General features: G+C 41.5%; 1 protein-coding gene across 1 annotated transcript in view; it reads right to left on the bottom strand.

Moving 5' to 3' along the window:
• Positions 1-16,302, bottom strand: part of qsox2 (quiescin Q6 sulfhydryl oxidase 2) — an 88,706-nt gene extending 72,404 nt beyond the window's left edge. Inside the window, exons 1-2 of the mRNA XM_059993674.1 lie at positions 15,944-16,302; positions 4,712-4,812 (exon numbers count right to left, since the gene is read on the bottom strand). Coding sequence (XP_059849657.1) covers positions 4,712-4,812; positions 15,944-16,214 — 372 coding nt within the window. The 5' untranslated portion in view covers positions 16,215-16,302. The remainder of the gene's footprint in view (positions 1-4,711; positions 4,813-15,943) is intronic.
• Positions 16,303-17,979: the final 1,677 nt, after the last annotated feature.

Here is a 17,979-nt window from a genome sequence, read left to right as displayed (position 1 = left end):
AATTAAATTTTCTAAATTCCTGGAAGATAAAAACAAAACTGCTGACATAGATGTGCCAGCCAAAAATTCTTAAGAATGTCAGTCCAGAGTGCAAACAAAAAAAAAAGTAACATTAAGCATTGCACTCAACTCACTAATAACTAGATTTCTGAGCATCTATGGATGGGAATAAAGCGTCAATGTTTTGGGTCGAGATCCTTCATCAGGACTGGAAAGGAAGGGGAGAAACTTGTTTTAATATACATTTTATGAAAATCATAAGAATTAGCACAGTTAACATATTTCCTCGATACTGCTTTTGCCTACTGCATTATAGTCTGGTATGATACGATTTCTCCTAATGATATACAGTAGCTATTAGTGAAACATGGTTGCAGGAAGGGTGTGATTGGCAACTAAATATTCCTGGATTTAGTTGCTTCAGGTGTGATAGAATCGGAGGGACAAGAGGGGGAGGTGTTGCATTGCTTGTCCGAGAAAATCTTATGGCGGTGCTTTGGAAGGATAGATTAGAGAGCTCCTCCAGGGAGACTATTTGGGTGGAATTGAGGAATGGGAAGGGTGTAGTAACACCAATAGGAGTGTATTATAGGCCACCTAATGGGGAGTGTGAATTGGAAGAGCAAATGTGTAAGGAGATAGCAGATATTTGTAGTAAACACAAGGTGGTGATTGTGGTAGATTTTAATATCTGACTGGGAAGCTCATTCTGTAAAAGGGCTGGATGGTTTAGAGTTTGTGGAATGTGTGCAGGATAGTTTTCTGCAACAATACATAAAAGTACCGACTAGAGATGGGGCAGTGTTGGATCTCCTGTTAGGGAATGCGATAGGTCAGCTGACAGATGTATGTGTTGGGGAGCACTTCGGGTCCAGTGATCACAATAGCATTAGCTTCAATATAATTATGGAGAAAGACAGGACAGGACCTAGAGTTGAGATTTTTGATTGGAGAAAGGCTAACTTTGAGGAGATGCGAAGGGATTTAGAGAGAGTGGATTGGGTCAAGTTGTTTTATGGGAAGGATGTAATAGAGAAATGGAGGTCATTTAAGGGTGAAATTATGAGGGTACAGAATCTTTATGTTCCTGTTAGGTTGAAAGGAAAGGTTAAAGGTTTGAAAGCACCATGGTTTTCAAGGGATATTAGAAATTTGGTTCGGAAAAAGAGGGATGTCTACAATAGATATAGGCAGCATGGAGTAAAGGAATTGCTCGAGGAATATAAAGAATGTAAAAGGAATCTTAAGAAAGAGATTAGAAAAGCTAAAAGAAGATACAAGGTTGGTTTGGCAAATAAGGTGAAAGTAAATCCGAAAGGTTTCTACAGTTATATTAAAAGCAAGAGGATAGTGAGGGATAAAATTGGCCCCTTAGAGAATCACAGTGGTCAGCTATGTGTGGAGCCGAGGGAGATGGGAGAGATTTTGAATGATTTCTTCTCTTCGGTATTCACTAAGGAGAAGGATATTGAATAGTGTAAGGTGTGGGAAACAAGTAAGGAAGTTATGGAACCTATGACAATTAAAGAGGTGGAAGTACTGGCGCTTTTAAGAAATTTAAAAGTGGATAAATCTCCGGGTCCTGACAGGATATTCCCCTGGACCTTGAGGGAAGTTTGTGTAGAGATAGCAGGAGCTCTGACTGAGATCTTTAAGATGTCATTAGAAACGGGGATTGTGCCAGAGGATTGGCGTATTGCTCATGTGGTTCCATTGTTTAAAAAGGGTTCTAGAAGGAAGCCTAGCAATTATAGACCTGTCAGTTTGACATCAGTGGTGGGCAAATTAATGGAAAGTATTCTTAAGAGTCAGTATTAATAATTATCTGGATAGACAGGATCTGATTAGGAGTAGCCAGCATGGATTTATGCATGGAAGGTCATGTTTGACAAACCTTATTGAATTTTTTGAAGAAGTTATGAGGAATGTTGACGAGGGTAAGGCAGTGGATGTAGTCTATATGGACTTCAGCAAAGCCTTTGACAAAGTTCCACATGGAAGTTAAGAAGGTTCAGTCGTTAGGTATTAATGCTGGAGTAATAAAATGGATTCAACAGTGGCTAGATGGGAGATGCCAGAGAGTAGTGGTGGATAATTGTTTATCAGGATGGAGGCCGGTGACTAGCGGGATGCCTCAGGGATCTGTTTTGGGCCCAATGTTGTTTGTAATATACATAAATGATCTGGATGATGGGGTGGTAAATTGGATTAGTAAGTATGCCGATGATACTAAGGTAGGAGGTGTTGTGGATAATGAGGTGGGTTTTCAAAGCTTGCAGGGAGATTTATGCCGGTTAGAAGAATGGGCTGAACGTTGGCAGATGGAGTTTAATGCTGAGAAGTGTGAGGTTCTACATTTTGGCAGGACTAATCCAAATAGAACATACAGGGTAAATGGTAGGGCATTAAGGAATGCAGAGGAACAGAGAGATCTAGGAATAACAGTGCAGAGTTCCCTGGTGGAGTCTCATGTAGATAGGGTGGTGAAGAAGGCTTTTGGAACGCTGGCCTTTATAAATCAAAGCATTGAGTACAGAAGTTGGAATGTAATGTCAAAATTGTACAAGGCATTGGTAAGGCCAAATTTAGAATATTGTGTGCAGTTCTGGTCACCGAATTATAGGAAAGATATCAATAAATTAGAGAGAGTGCAGAGACGATTTACTAGGATGTTTACTGGGTTTCAGCACTTAAGTTACAGGGAAAGGTTGAACATGTTAGGTCTCTATTCATTGGAGCGTAGAAGGTTGAGGGGGGATTTGATCGAGGTATTTAAAATTTTGAGAGGGATAGATAGAGTTGACGTGAATAGGCTGTTTCCAGTAAGAGTAGGGGAGATTCAAACGAGAGGACATGATTTGAGAGTTAGGGGGCAGAAGTTTAAGGGAAACACGAGGGGGTATTTCTTTACTCAGAGAGTGATAGCTGTGTGGAATGAGCTTCCTGTAGAAGTAGTAGAGGCCAGTTCAGTTGTGTCATTTAAGGTAAAATTGGATAGGTATATGGACAGGAAAGGAGTGGAGGGTTATGGGCTGAGTGCGGGTAGGTGAGACGAGGTGAAATTAAGAGCCCGGACTAGGAGGGCCGAGATGGCCTGTTTCCGTGCTGTGTTTGTTATATGGTTATAAGTTATTTTATCTTACCCCAATCAAGAACCAATGAATTTTACCCTTGAAATCAGCAGTGCATTGAACAATTGCAACTTCAGGGAACTTCCTGTTCTCTATGGTACACTGTATTTATCTTTATTCTGCTAAAATTCACCATGCAGGTAATTTTTCTAGTAGAAACTAGTTACATTGTAACAAATATGTAATAAATAAACTTGAAAAGAATAACAAACTTCCAGTGATATGCAATGACATGGTAAACACAAAGGACATTAATATTAGCTTCTAATTGAATTAATAAGAAGCCAGTATAAATAAATGGTATGATAATTAATTAGATGGGGAAAAAAATAAATTCATTTTATCGAACTTCAAAGCCAAGGACACCTGATGGACTAATATTGCTGCTTTGGCAGTTCTAGATTGTATGTACTGGTCTAATAATGCAAGGAAGGAAACGTCACTGTTAAGTTAGTTCATAATTACAGGCAGTCCTTGGGTTACATACGAGTTCCGTTCCTGAGTCCACCTTTAAGTCAGATTTGTACGTAAGTTGGAACAAGTACATCCGGTATTATTTAGCGTCAGTTCGTCAAACATTTGTCTTAGTATATAGTATACATTTTACCTTTCTATGCATATAAAACACTTAAGAAACGTATGTATTCCAATAATTAAACCACTGCGTTGCTTAGTAATAATTGTAGCTTTCATCAGGGCAGGTCATTTCACATGCTCCATTATTATCCATTATTCTTTAAAATTGTTCCAATCATTGACTGACTATAGCCTAACACTTTTCCAATGACCGATGGCATTTCACCTCTTTCCAAATGCTTTATTATTTTCACTTTATTTTCAATCATGATTGCTTTCTGTCAATGGAACAGAAACACTGTGGGCGGCGGGTCCCGTGGTCCGCTGGGTCCTAAGGACCACCACACTGAGATAGGCTAAATGGGACAAGTGGGGGCTGTGCTGGGTTTGGGTATTTGTTCCTCCACAATATTCTGCGTGGGTAATTAAACTGTTAAACTGGAGGTGGCAGTGTTGTTTTTTACGAGGTTGAATTGCGAGCTTGACATCAACTCGCCACGGATGGTACGGGAGTCACTGGATCGACATTAACCTGGCATGGGAGCGGTCTGTCACTGGATCGAACTCACTGATCTCACTGCGCCACCAGCCAACCGGAACGGGGGGGGGGGGGGGGGGGGGCGCGGGGGACAGGGTGAATCTTACTAAGAAAAATTTAAGCCAAATACAAAGTTAAACACTCAACACAGTGTCAATGGCAATGACTTAAAATGCCGTATGGTGTTGCAATCCGACTTAAAATGGTGGACGGGGTTGCAATCTGACTTAAAATGGCAGACGGTGTAGTCCATTCATTACTCAGGGACTACCTGTATAATGCTGTTGTGCTTTATCTACCCACATAATGAGATAAAAATTGATACATTTCGGAAGATAGTGCAAAAAGGAACTGATGATTAGCAAAAATCTATTTTTAATTTCAAAATGCAAGTTTGCAAAGTGATTCACTGCACAAAGACACTATTTCTATCACATGCCAGCCAATAAGTACAGTATGTCCTTACCCTAAAAGTTGGATAGAAGTGAACACCAAATTCTGTACAAGTGGCAAAATTCTTCTCGTCAGCACAGTCCATCGCACCTAACCTGATTGCCATTTCCCAATCTACAAAGAAATGTTCATTCCATTATTTTTCTGATACAAATCTCATCTTTGAAAGGTGAATGGGATACTTAGATCAAATAGGAAATAGAATATAAAAGCTGAAGTTTCTAGTTGAATTCATGCCAACTTGAATCAACAAATTTGCACATTATGGACTAAGAATTTTAAAGCTGCCTTCCTGGAGTAAAGTTTAAATAAAACTTAAACTGCAATATTGATTTTTATGCAGATGAAGTGTCAGTTAATTTGCCTTCAAAGGTAGAAGTTAATTTAGGCTCTATAAAAACTAAATGTGCATCAATGTGCACAGCTGCCTGGGACAAGCAAGTCAGATGGTGGCAGCACAATAAATGTTGTGGAGTGGAAAAGGAAAATAATTATCCACAAATACAGCAATGAAACCAGAGCAGGAGATTACTTATTGTAAAATTCAGAAACATAATCATAAAAAGTTTTCCACAAAATAAGTATTTTAAAAAAAATGCAATGGGGTGCAGGTCAATTGCCAAATGAAACTCAAACCATATCCTGATCATGAGGATGCAAACACAAACTACCTTTATTAAACAAGGACTCGAATAAAAATTGATGAAAAATAAATGCACTCCACTAAAAGTGCTTACTATCATAGAACAGAGAACATTAAATTGAACTGAAAGCTTAAAAACAATAAAAAGGCACTGCACTTCATTGTGTAATTTAGCTTCTCTTTTGATGAGGAAACAAAGGCATTTTAAAATGTTCACTGCAAAAGTTTTCTAGGGAATTATAAAACTGTTAAGTGGTTCAGAATTAGTCTATATTTCTGCTGCAATGTGCTCATACCTCAATGTGGTACGATCAGTATGCCAGTTAACATCAGCTTTAAAAATACACTGCTGCTGCAAGTTAACAACTGACTCATGTGACCAATGTGTACTTGTGGCCTTAGCACGTTATGTAAAAAAGCCAAGATAGCATTGTTACCTTATGGATACATTTATGAAGCAGCAATTATTCCTCTCTGTGTTCCTAACGCTAATGTACTAAACTATCCAGTTTAATATTTTCCAAATTATGAGATAGCAAATTAAAATGCTAAATTAAATTGGAGGATCTTTCAAATGTGTCTTTTGTACATTATAAAATATTGCACTTTTTCTATTCATGTACTGTGTATGTTATTAGCAATTTATTATCCATCGTATTTGCTCAGGAATAAGTTGTATTCTGCCAACTTCATGAAACTCGTGTAGGTATGTGTACAGTACCACCTAGGGACAGAATTTTAGGGCTTTGCTCTGATGTGGAAAGACAAACATGTTTTCAAGTGCACTTATTATCCTTCATTTTGAGAACAGTGGTTTGACAGTTGGTGCAGTTCTGGCAGAATACTGAAGGGCATTTTTTTTTAAGAGAGAACACACTGCTGCCTGGGTCTGCTGGCAACAGAGATCAGGCACTTTGGGGCTACATGTGCCAAGTGAAAAGTGCTGAAGCTGGATGATGCTAATCCTTTCCCACATTCTCTTTAGCATGTTTTGTCCTTTTCTTTTTGCCTCTTCCCTCTGAAATGTAAACTGTTTCTCTTTAAGTGTTTTCTAGCATTTTACTTCATAATTTCCTAGCATTGGCATTTTCAAGAAGATGTTTACTTCCCAGATGTTATAGGAGCTACATCAAGCAGGAGGTGCAGAAGCCTGAAGTACCACAGCACCAGGTTCAAGAATAGCTGCTGCCACCCACCATTCGATTCTTCAAATAACCTACACAACCCTAATCACAACAATTTAATAACAGTCAACACGAGTGAATCTGCAGATGCTGGAAATAAATAAAAACACAAAATGCTGGCAGAACTCAGCAGGCCAGACAGCATCTATGGGAGGAGGTAGTGACGATGTTTCGGGCTAAAACCCTTCATCAGGAGTTTGCTTCCCACCAAAATAGACTTGATTTTGCTCTAATTGAGTTTTCTTGTAAATTATGTATCATGAATGGTGCTTATATGTTGGCACATGTAAGTTTTTCATTTCATCAATGCATATTGGACACTTACTTGTTCATATAACAACAATCTAAACTTTAATCAACACACACAAATGCTGGTGGAACACAGCATTTATAGGGAGCATCTATAGGGAGAAACACTGTCGACGGTTTGGGCCGAGACCCTTCGTCAGGACTAACTGAAAGGAAAGATAGTAAGAGATTTGAAAGTAGTGGGGGGAGGGGGAAATGCAAAATGATAGAAGACCGGAGGGGGTAGGATGAAGCTAAGAGCTGGAAAGGTGATTGGTGAAAGTGTTACAGAGCTGGAGAAGGGAAAGGACCATGGGATGGGAGGCCTCGGGAGAAAGGGTGGGGGGGGGGGGGGAAGCACCAGAGGGAGATGGAGAACAGGCAAACAACTAAATATGTCAGGGAGGGGGTAAGAAGGGGAGGAGGGGCATTAACGGAAGTTAGAGAATTCCTGGCATTTATCCTTGTAAGCGGAACAAGTGCTACACCTGCCCTTACACTTCCTCCCTCACCACCATTCAAGGCCTCAGACAGTCCTTCCAGGTGAGGCGACACTTCACTTGTGAGTTGGCTGGTGTGGTATACTGCACCCGGTGTGGCCTTTAATATATTGGTGAGACCCGACGCAGACTGGGAAACTGTTTCATTGAACACCTACGCTCAGTCCGCCAGAGAAAGGAGGATCTCCCAGTGGCCACACATTTTAATTCCACATCCCATTCCCATTCTGTTATGTCTATCCATGACCTCCTCTACTGTTAAAATGAATCCAAACTCAGGTTGGAGGAACAACACCTTATATACCGGCTGGGTAGCCTCTAACCTGATGGCATGAACATTGACTTCTCTAACTTCGGTTGATGCCCCTCTTCCCCTTCTTAACCCATCCCCGACATATTTAGTTGTTTGCCTGTTCTCCATCTCGCTCTAGTGCCCCCCTCCCCTTTCTCCCGAGGCCTCCCGTCCCATGATCCTTTCCCTTCTCCAGCTCTGTATCACTTTCGCAAATCACCTTTCCAGCTCTCAGCTTCATCCCACCCCCTCCGGTCTTCTCCTATCATTTTGCATTTCCCCCTCCCCCCCACTATTTTCAAATCTCTTACTATCTTTCCTTTCAGTTAGTCCCGATGAAGGGTCTCGGCCCGAAATGTCGACAGTGCTTCTCCTTATAGATGCTGCCTGGCCTGCTGTGTTCCACCAGCATTTTGTGTGTGTTGTTAACTCAACTTTAACTTTTGTTTGACCAATCCAGGCTACTGCAGTATTCAATACTGTCCTAACTTGTGGATAGTGGAAGGATTTGAGGAAATAAACCTTATTGCAGAAGACCCACTCCCTAACCTCGTAACCATAGCGTCGACATGACCAGCTGACCAGTTAAATAGTTAGTCAATGAGGAATCTCAGGATGATGAATTGTGGGGAATTCAGTGATAGCTGCCCCATTAAATATCAAGGGGACACTGTCATTACCTGGTTCTGAATGTTATCTGGGTCCACCTGTATAAAAGCACAGAATGCTTCATACTCAAGGAGGCAGAAGGAGATCATCTACAAAATTCTCACATCCAACATCACAATGAATAGCAAAATACAAAATGCTGGAGAAACTCAGCAGGTAAGGCAGCAGCATCTATGGAAAAGAATAGATAATCAATGTTTCGAGCTGAGACCTTTCTTCAGGACTCAGAAGGGGGAAAATACCAGAATACAAAGTTTGGGGAAGAGAAAGAAGGCTAGCTGGAAGGCAGTAGGTGAAGCCAGGTGTGTGGGAAAGGTCAAGGGCCAAAGAAAGAATCTGATAGGAGAGGACAGTGGACCTTGGAGAAAGGGAAAGATAAGGGAACCCAGGGGAAGTAATAGGCATGTAAAAAGAAGTAAAAGGTCAGAGTGGGAAATAGGGGAAGGAGAGGGGGCGTGTTTACTGAAGGAGAAATTGATATTCATGCCCTCAGATTGGAGGCAAACCAGATGGAATAAAAGGTGTTGCTCCTCCATCCAATAATGAATGATTCTTCTACCACATCCTGCCATTATTGTGCTTCCATTACACTAGACAGTTAAATGCATGCTGATTTCAAAATATTTTCTGGAACATCAAAAAACTGTATGCTGGAAAACTAAGATAAAAGCAGAAAATCCTTTTATTATTAATCACATTGTCACAAGTATACAGAGGATAGAACAGTAGGCTAATGCACACATCCTCGAAATGCACCTGTGTTGATTGTCTACATGGACATGTTACCTCTGATCCATAATGACTGCTGTCTCTTGTTGAAGAAGTTGAAGGTCTAGCTTCAGGAGGTACAGAGGCACAGGTTTAGAAACATGGTGATTAATACTGTAGGGATAATAAGTGTTGAAAGCTGAACTGTAATCAATAAATAGCAGCCCAGTGTATGTTTTGCTGATGTTTAGGTGCTCCAAAGCTGAATGCAGAGCCAATGAGACTGCATCCACTTTAGACCTGTTGCTAAAGTAAACAAAAATGCACCAGGGTCCAGGAGTTAAATTCAGCCATAACCAATCTCTTGAAGAACTTCATCATGGTAGATATGAGTGCGACTGGCCAATCACCATTGAGGCAGCTCCCTCATTTCTCCTTGGGCACTGTATGATTGCTGCCTTTTTGAAATAGCTGGGAACATCATACTGTAGCATTGAGAGACTGAAGATGTCTTTGAACACTCTAGCTAGTTGGTCTGCACAGAATTTCAGTACCTGGCCAGGTTCACCAACGGGTCTTGATACCTTGAAGTGTTTTTTCCTTGAAGGATGTTCTGACCTCACCCTCCAAAACAAAGACTGCAGGGTCGCCTGAAGCTGTGGGAATTCGCAAAGCATGCATAAAAAGTGGGGAGTGAAGCCTGTAATTCATGCTGTAATGTATCACTTTACAGGAAGTAATGCCATACAAAGCTTCCCTCAGCAGTGATACATCTCTAATTTCACACAGAATTTCCTTTTTCTTCTCATGATGGTCTTCCACAGGTTGCTTACAGGATCCTGGATTGCCAGTCTTGAACACAATAGATTTGGCCTCAGCAGATTGTGAATCTCCTGGTGCACCCAAGGCTTCTGGCTTAGTGAAATACAGTATGTTCTCAATGGTACACACTCATCTGGAAGTTGGTAACGCTATGACATATTGATTCAGATCCGAAGATGAATACTTAAACCTGGTCCAGTTTATCAACTAAAAGCAGTCCTGTAAATGTTCTTGCTCTCTTCACCATACCTTCATGGGGATCACCAGCGGTATTGTGGTCATTTGTCTCTGCCTACATGCCAAGAATAGAAATACAGCCAGGTGATTGGGCTTGCCAAACTTATTAATTTACACTAAAATTGCTCCAACAAAATTTATCTTTCCTTAAATAAGGAAATCATAAACGCAGATAGCTGTTTGGGGGGGGGGGGGGGGGGGAGGTCACAGATGGAGCCTGATATCCTGACTATAATATCCATGCCCCTTAAAGTTGCACCAAAATCCCACGTGCTTTCCTAATTACTTTATCTACTATATGTGCATCAACACAGATAGGCACACAGCTTCATAGACCCGGGTTCATTCCTGATCTTTGACACTATGGTATTAGCATTCTTACGATAACTACAAGGGTTTCTCCAGGTGTACTGGTCTTCTCCTATGTCCTAATGGTTAGGGTTTGACAGATCAACTAGTTATTGTAAAGCAGCACTACTCTGCAGGCAAATGACAGAATTTAGGAAGAGCTGATGGGAATGTGGGGAAATTTAAATGGGATCAGTATAGGATTAACATAGGTTGCATAGGTTGGCAAATTATAGATTCTGCAGATGCTGGAAACATTTTTATTGGTTTGTTCAGAAGGTGCATCATACAAGGATAACTATCCGTGGGGTCATCAGCAGTGGCATTGGTTTGCTCAGGTTTCGATGCTGTCTAATTCTATAGAAAAGCATTCTATCACCTGCATTCATTTAAACAATATTTTATATTACTTTTACTCTCTATGGACAACCTCACTTTTTATTCCACTTGCCATAATTCCTAAATAATAGACTCAGCACTTTTATTTAAGGTATCAATAAAGAGTGCAAACAATGGAATTCTGAGCACTGATGTCTGTGGCATTCCAACAAGTACAGCTTGGCAAACTTATAACGTAAACCCATTTATCTTTACTGTTTGTTAGTTAATTCACCTCTGGGAATTGTGTTCGGTGATCTTTTATCGAATGCCTTCAGAAACCAAAATTCAGCAGACTCCCCTTTATCCAACCAGTTTCTTACATCAACAAATTCTAAGTTTGTCAAACAATTTCCCTTTCATAAAACATCAGCTGCTGGGTTAGTAAGGCATTCTATAGAACCTTAGAACATTACAGCACAAAAACAGGCCTTTTGGCCCTTCTTGGCTATGCCGAACCATTTTTCCACCTCGTCCCTACATTTGTTAAAATGAAGAAAGCAGCCAGGGAAAGAGTAAGCATCTTAGGATCCAGAGGAATAATTCGTGAAAGAGCTGAATGACACGTGCGATGTCCTGAATGAAGGTCACGGTAGAGGGAGAGTTCAGGGCAAGGAATGGTGATGCTCAGGGCCAATTAGTGTCAGGAGAGTTCTTAAAGGGACATGTAAAGGTGGATTCCTCACAGCCTGATGTATCCCAGATTGCTATTTCAGAATGAGATTAATCATCACTGGCGTATGTCATGAAATTTGTTGTTTTGTGGCAGCAGTACAATGCAAGACAAATTATTATAAAGGCACTGTTACGAATGTGCCGCAACTTTGAGGGGCCGACGGGTACAAAGTCACCCCCTCCTTTTTGAGAATCGCAAATCACTATTAATTCGGGTCTGGGACCCAGGAAATGAGAGAGGGACACGCAGAATCCACAAGGTTTGGAATGTGTCCTGGCCTCAGCGAAACAACACCACTGATCACGGCCATTGTCTCTTGGAGACAGAATTGTGTATTGAGTACTGTACTATTCATTGAAGCCCCTCAGGGGACAACCAGAGTGGGCCGGTTAAGAGATTGCATCATCCCAACCTGATTGACATCTGAGACCCCATGAATAAGGATAAAAGAGGGTCTGGGGAACAACCCCTTCAGATGCACCAGGAGAAACGCTAGAAATCCCGTGACAGCGTTTAATAGCGACAGCCGGTGGGGGCTTGTGTGCGTCCTTCCTTTGCCTGGGATTGGCGGGCTCACCACGGAAGAACAGCTTTAGCTAAAAGAGGCACCAAAAGTGAACGGCCACCCCAACGAGACTCCGACGGATCGAAATCATAAAAGGAAAGCCAGCAAGTTTTTCTCCCAAACACTCTCTCTCTCTCCAACCATTGCAAACCCAGCGGTCCCCAAAGGCTGCAGCCTGCATGAACTGAGTGAACTTTATATTTCCATTGGGAAATACATTATCCCCTAGACAATGATAGAGTGTATATCTTATTATCATACCCGCACTTATAGATTTCGTATTGATGACGTATTTTATCTGTATATTTGCATTGATATTATTTTTGATTAGTTTACTAATAAATACTGTTAAAAATAGTATCATCAGACTTCAACGGACCTCTCTATCTTTGCTGGTAAGTGACCCAGTTATGGGGTTCGTAACAGTACAAAATAAATTGTGTGAAGGATAAATAATGAGATAGTGTTCAGGGACCATGGAGAAATCTGAAGGCAGAGGGGTAAAAGCTGTTCTTCAAACATTGAGTAATAATGAGAAGAGGCATGTCCTAAATGGTGAGGGTCCTTAATGATGAGCAAGGGAGAGATAGCTGGGGCTGCTGGATATTTTGTACAGAGTCAATGAGGGAAACTTTTGGATAAATATATAAGGGCCCAAAATGTCAACTTTGAAATTCATTTCCATAGACGCTGCCTGACCTGCTGAGTTCCTCCAGCATTTTGTGTGTGTTGCTAAGGGATAGGATTCATCTCCACTATGAAAGGTAGAAATTAGTCAGAGATAGCTAGCAGGGTTTTGTTTGTGAGAAATCCATTTGATGAAATTTGACATAATGTTTCTTTGAGGCGCTTAGCACATTAAGCTTAGTTAGTAATTGCATAAACCTTATACAAGTTTCAGTAAGGTATTTGGCAAAGTCCCACATCATAGGCTGGTCCTGAGGTCCAGGTCACATGGGATGCAGGGCTGAAAGGCACCTTGAATCCCAAGTTATCTTGGGAATAGGAGGAAAAGGGCGGTGGAGGAGGTTACTTTTCTGATTGGAAAACTATGACTAGTGTTATATCTCAAGGATCAGTGCTCGGGCCCTTAATGTTTGTGATATATAATGACTTATATGTGAATGACAAGAAAATTGGTGATGTTGCAGATGCAAAGAATGTTATTTAAGGTTCTTGATCACCTGAAAAATTGAACAGAGAATAAGCAGATGAAATTTAGTCCTGACAATTGCATAATGATGCATCTTGTAAGCCAATCAAGGATAGGACAAATATTGTAAATGATTGGGCCTCAGGGCATATTGATAATCCAGAGAACATGAATCCTGAAAGTGACAGCGGGGGAGGTGGGCAGAAGTAAGATGATAAAGACGATATATGGTATGCTCACCTTTGGCAACCACAGTACAGAACATAACAGCCGGAATATCAAGCCACAGCTTTATAAAACATTGGTTAGGACACCCGTGGTATATCTTGTGTAGCTCTGGGCACTATACCATAGGATGTGATTGCACTGGAAAGAGTGCAGAGGAGATTCACCAGGGTGTTGCCTGGATTTCAGCATTACAATTCTAAGTCAAAACTGGACAGACTGGATTTGTTTTCCCCAGAGCAGGAGAGGATAAGGGGTGACCTGGAAGAAGTATACAAAATTGAGAGTTAAATAAAAAATAATTTTTCAAAAAATCATATTTTTCATGTTGGATGTGCCTCAGATGAGAAGGCATATGTTTACAATGAAAGGCAAGAGATTTAGCAGAACTTTTCCCACATAGGACAGCAGCAAGAGTAAAAAAAACTAGTACTTCCTGAATCAATGATTTTCCATTAATTCAGTATGATGAACATTTGTTTTTAGCAACATTATAGTCAAGATTGTAGCCAGGAAAGTGAAAGGCTATTTGGGAGGGAAAGGTTATAGTCTGATCGTGGAGTTAGGTTAAAAAAAGTCAGCACAACATTGTGAGCCAAAGGGCTTGTTCTGTGTGATGCTTTAACCAATGTTTTTCAACACAGGCAACACAACATCAAATGTTGATAAAAAATTTTTAATGGGAATACGCAGCCATTTTATCAGCAACCTCATCACTCAGAAATGCATAACTCTCAAGGCCAAAACATCAATTTCTCAGATTAAAACACCCAAACATGTTAGACTGAAACTCACCACCAATATACACTCAATGCCACTTTATTAGATATACCTGTACATGTGCTCAGAATGCAAATATCTAATCAGCCAAATATGTGGGAGCAACTCAATGCATAAAAGTATGCAGACATGGGGCCCTGCCAAAAGGTCTCGGCCTGAAATGTCGACTGTAATCTTTTCCATCGATGCTGCCTGGCCTGCTGAGTTCCTCCAGCATTTTGTGTGAGACACGGTCAAGAGGGTCAGTTGTTGTTCAGACCAAATATCAGAATGGGGAAGGAGTGTAATCTAATTGACTTTGACCATGGAGTGATTGTGGATGCCAGACAGTAAGGTTTGAGCATCTCAGAAACTGCTGATCTCATGGGATTTTTACGCTCAACAGTCTCCAGAGTTTATGGAGGATAGTGTGAAAAACAACAAACATCCAGGGAGCAGCAGTTCTGTGGTGAAAATGCTTGGTTAATGAGAGAAGTCAGAGGAGAATGGCCAGACTCGTTGAGCTGACAGGAACGCAACTACAATTCAAATAAGCACACGTTACAACGAGGGTGTGCAGAAGAGCATCTCTGAATGCACAACACGCAGATCCTTGAAGCGGATGGGCTACAGCAGCAGAAGGCCACAGTGGGTTCTACTCCTGTACCTGATAAAGTAGCCACTCAGTGTGAACCTAGATTAAGGAATTGCCACATCACAAAAGAAATTATTTGCATTTCAAAGCATCCTGAATAAGTACTTTGCATACTTGTTACTCACAAAGGACAAAATTTCTGACAGATAAATTCAACATCCTCATTCAATTCATCTCCAGCAAAAGCACCTTTAAAATGAGCATCAATCATAAAAATCAACTTTCAATTTCATTTGCTGGCAAGGACCAAAGATAGGAAATAACAGATTAACTAAGCTTTGTTTTTGACAAGTTAAAGTAGACTTTGTAATTACTTCCTAATGAACCCCCTCATATTTTCTACAAAAACAGCAGTGTTGATCTGAACAAATCACACTGTTTTTCCTTATTTTAGTAGAAAAATCAATTTCCACAGAAAAGGACTCCAAAATCCAAACTACAATAGAAATGAGAAATGGCAAATGCAGAAGTTCATATTCATACATCTCACTAATTTCAACATTTCTTAAGAGCAGTATGTGAACAAATAGTTATGGAACAAAGAAACTAACCATTCAGATCATTCTTAATATAATAACTATAATAAAGCCAAAGCATTATCAGAAACGGGCAAACGAGATAAATACACAATGAAGTCAACATATGGTTGGAGAGAGGACTCGAGTACTGATGAGAAGAATACAGAGCTCCACACGATCTGGTGTTGAAGGAATGCAACAGATCGAATAGGTCTGTGGGGATGAAGGGTGGGAGAAGGAACAGTCAACATTTTGGATTAAGATGTATTATCAGGCCAGAGTTTGTAGTGGGAGCTAAAGACAATGACTCCGGTCCATCAACCACCCAGCTGGACAGCTTACAACTCTTCCGAAGTGGAACGCTACGGGCCGCTACTTACACGATCACAGGCTCGCCTCTGATAACGTTTTTTTACACATTACGGTGTCTAAACCTAAGCTTGTGCAATGAAGTTTTTAAAAACTGTACTTACAGCACACCGTACCTGTGCTTATAGCAATAAACCCGTCATGAAATGCACCATATGGCTTAAGCAATCCAGAAGGTTCATCAACAGCGGACAAGGCTGACCTCAACACAAGCAAATTTCAGAACTACGGCTGGGCAGCAACAGCAGGGTCCCACCTTTGACATCGCGGCCCAACGCTTTCCAGGTGGGGGCGAAGTTGACGCAGTGGCCGCACCAGGAGGAGTAGAACTCCACTACCCAGGCGGTGGACGAGTTCACCAGCAGCGCCTTGGCTCCTTGGGCCTCCAGGATGACCAGCGGGTCCTGGCTGCTGTACAAGCCGGCGGCGTGGCCGTGTCGCAGCAGCTGCGCCAGGAAGGCGGCGGCGGCGGTGAGGGCAAGCAGAGCCCGGCGGCTCAGGCGTTTCCCCCGGCACAACGGGGCCATCGCTGGAAGCGCCACGGCCAACAGCCACCCGCCGCTCGAGCAGCGTCAACTCTGACCCCACCGACCTGACGTCACCCGAAGGGACGTGCTTGGTCTGTCCCCAGGGCAACGGTGTACAACCCCGCCCCTCTCCGCGGCGTCACCGAGCGTGACTGCGCTTGCGTTTGCGTTCAATAAAATGGTATTTTAAATTGGGTAAAACTAAAAGCTGCGGATGCTGGAAACCAAAAGTCAAAACTCAGGTTAGCAGAAAAACGAGATAATGACTGGAAATGGAAGCAAACAAGTGCTTTAAATTCAAAGTAAATATACTACCAAAGTACATATATGTCACCAGATAAAACTCTGAGATTGATTTTTTTGTGGGCATAATAAATTCATAATAGAATAATAGCCATAATAGCATCTATGAAACACCATACCAACGTGTGCATTCAACCGGTGTTAAAAAGTAACAAACTGCAAATACAAAAATAGCTAAATAATAAATAATAAATAAGCAATAAATATCGAGAGGTGACCTGATAGAGGTGTATCAGATGCTGAGGGGCATTGATCGTGTGGACAGTCAGAGGCTTTTTGCCAGGGATGAAATGGTTGCCACAAGAGGACACAGGTTTAAGGTGCTGGGGGGTGGGTACAGAGGAGATGTCAGGGGTAAGTTTTTTACTCAGAGAGTAGTGAGTACATGGAATGGACTGCCGGCAACGGTGGTGGAGGTGGATATGATAGGATCTTTTAAGAGACTTTTGAATAGATACATGGAGCTTAGAAAAATAGAGGGCTATGGGTAAGCCTAGTAATTTCTAAGATAGGACATGTTTGGCACAACTTTGTGGGCCAAAGGGCCTGTATTGTGCTGTAGGTTTTCTATGTTTCTATGAGAACATGAGATGAAGAGTCCTTTAAAATGAGTCCATAGGCTGTGGGAGCATTTCAACGGCGGGGCAACTGATGTTGGGTGAAGTTATCCCCTTTGATTCAAGAGCCTGATGGCTGAGGGGTAATATCTGTTCCTGAACCTGGTGGTATGAGTCCTGAGGCTCCTGTACCTGCTTCCTGATGGCAGTACCAAGAAGAGATCATGTTCTAGGTGGTGGGGAATCCCTGATGAATGCTGCTTTCTGGCAACAATGCTTCATGTAGATGTGCTCAGTGGTGGGGTGGGCTTTACCAGTGATGGATCCAGCCGTATCCATTACTTTTTGTAGGATTTTCTATTCAAGGGCACTGGGTGTTTTGTATTAGGCTGTGATGCAGCCAGTCAATACTCTACTACACGTCTATTAAAGTTTGTCAAAATTTGAAATGTACTGTCGAATCTTCTAAGGAAGTAGAGGTGCTTCCATACTTCCTTTGTAATTGCACTTACTGGGCCCAGGACAGGTCCTCTGAAATAATAACACCTTGGAATTTAAAGTTGCTGACGTTTTCCACCTCTGATCCTCAAATGAGGGCTGGCTCATGGATCTCTAGTTTCCTCCTCCTGAAGTCAATAATCAACTCCTTGGTCTTGTTGACATTGAGTGAGAGGTTGTTGTTATAGCATAATTCAGCCAAATTTTAAATTTTCTCCTCTGCGCTGATTTGTTACCACCTTTGATTCAGCCTCGCATAGTGGTGTTGTCAGTAAACTAGAATATGGCATTGGAGCTGTGTTTTGCCACACAGTCATAAGTATAAAGTGAGTAGAGCAGGGGGCAAAGCACACAGCCTTGTGGTGCACCTGTGCTGATGGAGATCATGGAGGAGATTTTTGTTGCCA

The sequence above is a fragment of the Hypanus sabinus genome, chromosome 18, assembly GCF_030144855.1.
Source record: "Hypanus sabinus isolate sHypSab1 chromosome 18, sHypSab1.hap1, whole genome shotgun sequence".
Lineage (NCBI taxonomy): Eukaryota > Metazoa > Chordata > Chondrichthyes > Myliobatiformes > Dasyatidae > Hypanus > Hypanus sabinus.
The sequence above is the reverse complement of the archived record's forward strand: the minus strand, read 5'-3'. Positions and strand labels throughout refer to the sequence as shown.